Source organism: Crassostrea angulata, unplaced genomic scaffold (assembly GCF_025612915.1).
Source record: "Crassostrea angulata isolate pt1a10 unplaced genomic scaffold, ASM2561291v2 HiC_scaffold_19, whole genome shotgun sequence".
NCBI classification, from domain to species: domain Eukaryota; kingdom Metazoa; phylum Mollusca; class Bivalvia; order Ostreida; family Ostreidae; genus Magallana; species Magallana angulata.
Genome location: NW_026441574.1, coordinates 148,651 through 153,544, shown reverse-complemented (window position 1 = coordinate 153,544; position 4,894 = coordinate 148,651). Strand labels below are relative to the sequence as shown.

The window sequence follows — 4,894 nt, the reverse complement described above, 5'->3', positions numbered from 1 at the left end:
AACTTAAAATAAAAGATACTATAGAGTCTGTTTTATCTGTTTCATATTTGGATTCTTCACTGGAAAGGGACATGGGTGGTAACCTAAAAACAAAATTTTATGATAAACGTGATGACTTCAATCTTTCTATAGTCAACTGTCCTTACTTATGTAGCAGTATATCTTCATCAAATGCGTATGACAGAGTTTTAGTCTCTCGATCAATTTGATACGCAAGGACATGCTTTACGTATAAATAATCTGAAGGCGAGGTAAGTTAAAGACACAAAAGTTCATAAAACTGTTATGGTCGATACTAGGAACCTGTCCGCAAATACAATCTTCCACTGGGTCGCATGCTGATCGACTCTTTTTTTTTACTTATTGTTAGACCATAATTAATCATCTAATTATGTACGTTTTCTTTCAGTTTTCCGATGACTACAAAGAATACACGGTGGGTGTGACCTGTCACAAGAGGATACTTGCAAATACATGGTAGCTGATCCCTCCTCTAATTTTGTTTGCTCTGCTCCTATTTTGTAAATTTTTTTTTTAATTTGGTTTTGATTACAGTTTGTATTCGCCACGTCATTTTTATGCCTTTATTGTGTATGAATTTTGTGTGTGCCTATGGCTGATAATAGCATAACGCCTCAACAAATAAAACAGTCTGCAAGTCAGGGAAGTTCAATGCTTCCGATGACTGCAGAACAGTGAAAAAAACAACATAAGTTACAACCTAGTATAGAACATTGTTAAAAACTTATCGCATTAACTTTATCCTGTTGTCATCAAACATTTTTTTCTTCCAATGACCATGTTATTTTCTCAAAAGACTGAATAAATAAATTGAAAAACAATGTGTAATGTTTTGACCCTCTAAGTGAAAAGTATAATTTGTAAAATATACTTATGTTCAACTGTTGTGATCTCCTCAGTAATCTTTAAAAATTGCTAAGGGTTCCATAATATATGAGTTGTGATTTGCCAATGAGCTCTATCATTATTGTTCGCTAATTTGGGATTCTATTAGATGACTGTTTCAATGGAACAGCGTACATGTAATAAAGTGTTACTGCTGTGATTACTTAAGATGAATCTGTACCCTAATAATACAAAACAATGTGATCCTATGTAGAGGCCTTATCAGTGCATAAGATTCAAATGTTAAGATTCTCTCATTGAAAAATATATATGAGTACTATTGTTGTTGTTAACTTCTCAGGTGGTTGAATCAATAGCTTAGGGTACCAATGAATAACTGTTGTAATCTTCTAAGTAGACTATCAAAAGGTCGATGATTTAAAGGTTCCATAGTACAAGTGTTGTAATCAGCTATGTTGATTGTATCAAAAGTGTAGTTATTTCTTCAGTGAAGTGTATCAGTAGCCTCGTATACTTAAGTGTTTGATCCTCATAGTAAACTGTGTCAAAAGAGCCAGGTACTAATTTGTTACTGCTGTTATCTTCTTCGTGGACTGTAGTGATGATACATCAATGCATAAGTGTTTTGACCCTTTCCTGTACTTTATCATTAGATTATGATATGTATGTGCACAGTCAATTCAAGCATATCTTTTACAACATACACCATAGCATAACATAACATTAAAATCGCATAGCATAACATTGGAAACTCATACCATAGCATTAAAATCATAACATAGCATGCAATCTCATACATTCTCATTCGTCATATCATACCATAGCATACTATAGCATAGTATACAACATGCTTTTAACTCGATTTCAAATGCTTTTATAAAAAAGAATTGATGTTCACATTGCAGATTAGTGGTAAACGTTGGCTTCTAATCATTTAACATTGATATTTTTAGAGCTCCCCTGTGTATGGGGGCGTTTTTGTTTAAATCGCCTAATATACCATAGCATAGCCTAACATACCATATCATTAACCATTCATTTCAATTCCTCATAGAATAGCATAAAATCTCCTAGCATTACATTTAAATCTCATAGCATATCATTTGAATTGCATATCATAGCAAATCTAAGGTTGTAAAAGATATTAATGTACATAAAATGACTGTAACAGTTGTAGTTTTCTTAGCAATGTGTATAAATAGCATATATATTGAACACATGTGTATGATTTGTGATCCTGTCAACGTACTTTTTCATTACACTGGGGCACTTACCTCTAACTGTTGTTAGTAGATAAGATTAACTTTCTTACTACATTTATCAAATATCTACGTACTGATGTAATTAATACTGTATAAGTACACACTGAGACGTACCTGCAATAATATGGTATTTGTTGTTTAACATGTAGGGAGAGGGCGAATTAAGTTTTTATAACCTGTGCCTAATCCCATTGCAATATTTAATGCAATAAAATATGTTCAAATTAACTGTTGTTATTCCCTAAGTAATACAGTATAGATAGCATATGATAGTATTTAGATATCCTCTGATCCTCTAAATGAGCTCTAACAATTGCATAACTTCGTAATGTATAATTGTTTTATCCCTATTAGTGGAATAATATTGTTACAATGACACAGAGAACCAATATATAACTGTTGTTATTCTTTCAGTAGTCTCTGTCAATTGTCTTTAGTAACAATGTGTAACTGTTGTGATCTTCTCCGTCGACTATATCAATAACCTACGTTACTGATGCATAACTGTTGTAATATTTTCAGTAGATTTTTTCAATGGCCTAGAGTATTAATGCATAAGGTTTGTGAATCATGCAGTTAAATCAGTGAATAGCCTAAGATACACATGTGTGAATATGTTGATCCTCTAAGTATTCGGTATTAGAAGCATACCGTACTTATATAAAACTTAATGAAAAGTATTTATAGCTTTGGTTTTCCTCTCAGTTGATTAAATCAATAGCAAAAGGTATCCATGTTGAATAATTGTGATTCTCTAAATACACACTAACAATATATAGGGTTCTAATGTGAAAGTGTTGTAAACCTCTCAGTTCACTTTATCAATATGCAAATAGCATTCAGTACTTCCTTAACTGCTGTAATCCCCTTAGTGGACTGTATCAGATGCCTTAGGTCCTGAATTGTAAGTGCTTGACCCTCCTTGTGAACCGTATCAAACACTTTGGGAAATAGTGTATAACTGTTGTGATACTCTTTGTGGACAGTATTAAAGCTTCAAGTTCAAGTGTAACTGTTGCTATCTTCTTAGTTGACTGTATCAATAGCTTAGGGCACAATTGTGTTTTGTGAAGCTCTCAGCTCTCAGTATCATATATGTTAGATACTTATTCGTACTGTAGTTAATTTTTTCAATTATATGTATCAAAAGCTTAAGGCATTGCGACAGTGGTTGTGTTGTGATCCTGTCAGTAGACTGTATCATTATTTCAAAGTACGAATGTACTAATTAAGAAATGATGTGATTTTTCAGTGTGTTGGCAATGTTAATAAATAAGGAATAAGGAATCATTTTTTGAGTATTATGCGGTGATAATTTCAGTCGGGGCGTGATCAAATCCAATAAAGCCCGATTTTCTCAGTAGTCTGTATCAATAGCTTTGGGCACCAATGTGTATATGTTTTAATCCTCTCAATGGACGTTATCATTATTCTAGGGTACTAGTTTTTGTAAGTGTAACTAATGTGATCCTCTCTTTGGAATGCACTGAATGCATAGAGTCCTAATTAAAATGTTGTGATTTTCCCAGTGGATTCTATCATTATCTAAAGGTACTTACCCGATGTGATCCTCCCTGGCTGTGATCATTATTCTAAAAAACTAATCTGTAACTGTTGTGATTTTTGTAAGTGGATTGTGCCAATAGCTAAAGTTATTATGTAAAAACTCTTATGATCCTATATCAAATGTCAAGGATACTTACATGTATATATTACTATAATTGTGATCACCAGGTAAATGATTCCGTGTCAAAGAGTCAATACTTCAACTGTTGGGAAACTGGACATCGGAAACAGCAGTGTAAAAATGAAAGGGTCTGCGGGGTCTGTAGAAAACTGGGACACGCTCCTAGGTCAACCGAATGTAAGCATTACGTGGATCCTACGACAACCGGGGAAGTGGTAGTGTTTCAGGGCATGTCCATTCCACTATCCAACTTTTATCCGTGTTCTATCAATGTGTTTGGTGAGAAGCACAACTCCGCTCCGCAGAACATGCTTATAAGCTGACTAAAGCAATTCGCGCAGATGCAGCAAAAAAAGTGAGAAAAGCGGAAAAGGCTTTAGACGCCAAAAGAATTGGACATAACATCAGGGACCCGCAGGACTGGCAGAGTGAAAAAGAGGCAGTGATGGAAGAAATAGTCAACGCCAAGGTTAACAAAATCCCCGAGATCAATACCAAATTGGAAACGTTTAACAACGACACCATGTATTCTGAAGGTACGTTTGACATGGAGTGGGGTACAGGACTGGACGTCGATGCCACCTTACATACCGATCCGAAAAAATGGCCCTATGAAAACAAACTAGGGAAAATCTATCAAAAGATTGCTTATAAATTCAGCAGAAAACTCCGCAGTGCTCGATCCGTCCCGCGTACGAAAGGAGCGACAAATGAGAGACAGCCCAACATTGAGGAACTGCTGAAAGATGTGCGGAATGACAAGAAGGGCAAGAAAAACGACAAGTGCGGTGCCCGTAAGTAAGTAAAACGCCCACTAACTCTTACAAACACATAAACAATTCCTCTATAAAACTTTACTCTCTAAATGTTAGAGGTTAAAATACTTACAAAAAGAGAACAACACTTTTTGATTGGTTAAACTATGTTAAATATGATATTTTTTTCTGCAAGAAACTCATTTTGTAAAACAACAAGAACTCACGATGGTTTAGGAAATAGTGCATTGTTTTTCAGAATCTATACATAGTAGGGGTGTATCAGTTTTGTTTAAAAAGAATAGTAAAATAGAGATTATAAA

At 34.4% G+C, this 4,894-nt stretch overlaps 1 protein-coding gene across 1 annotated transcript; it reads left to right on the top strand.

Annotated features, from left to right (window-relative positions):
- The first annotated feature begins 3,867 nt into the window (after positions 1–3,867).
- On the top strand, positions 3,868–4,618 carry LOC128168615 (uncharacterized). Its single transcript, XM_052834777.1, has 2 exons — positions 3,868–3,982; positions 4,104–4,618. The coding sequence occupies exons 1-2, from the start codon at positions 3,868–3,870 to the stop codon at positions 4,616–4,618; spliced, it is 630 nt and encodes a 209-aa protein (XP_052690737.1).
- The last annotated feature ends 276 nt before the right edge of the window (positions 4,619–4,894 follow it).

Bases quoted from the DNA above. Each gene is read 5' to 3' on its own strand.
- LOC128168615 (XM_052834777.1), top strand. From the start codon at position 3,868: ATGATTCCGTGTCAAAGAGTCAATACTTCAACTGTTGGGAAACTGGAC. The intron at 3,983-4,103 runs GTCAACCGAATG...TTTGGTGAGAAG, and splicing joins AAACTGGGACACGCTCCTAG to CACAACTCCGCTCCGCAGAA.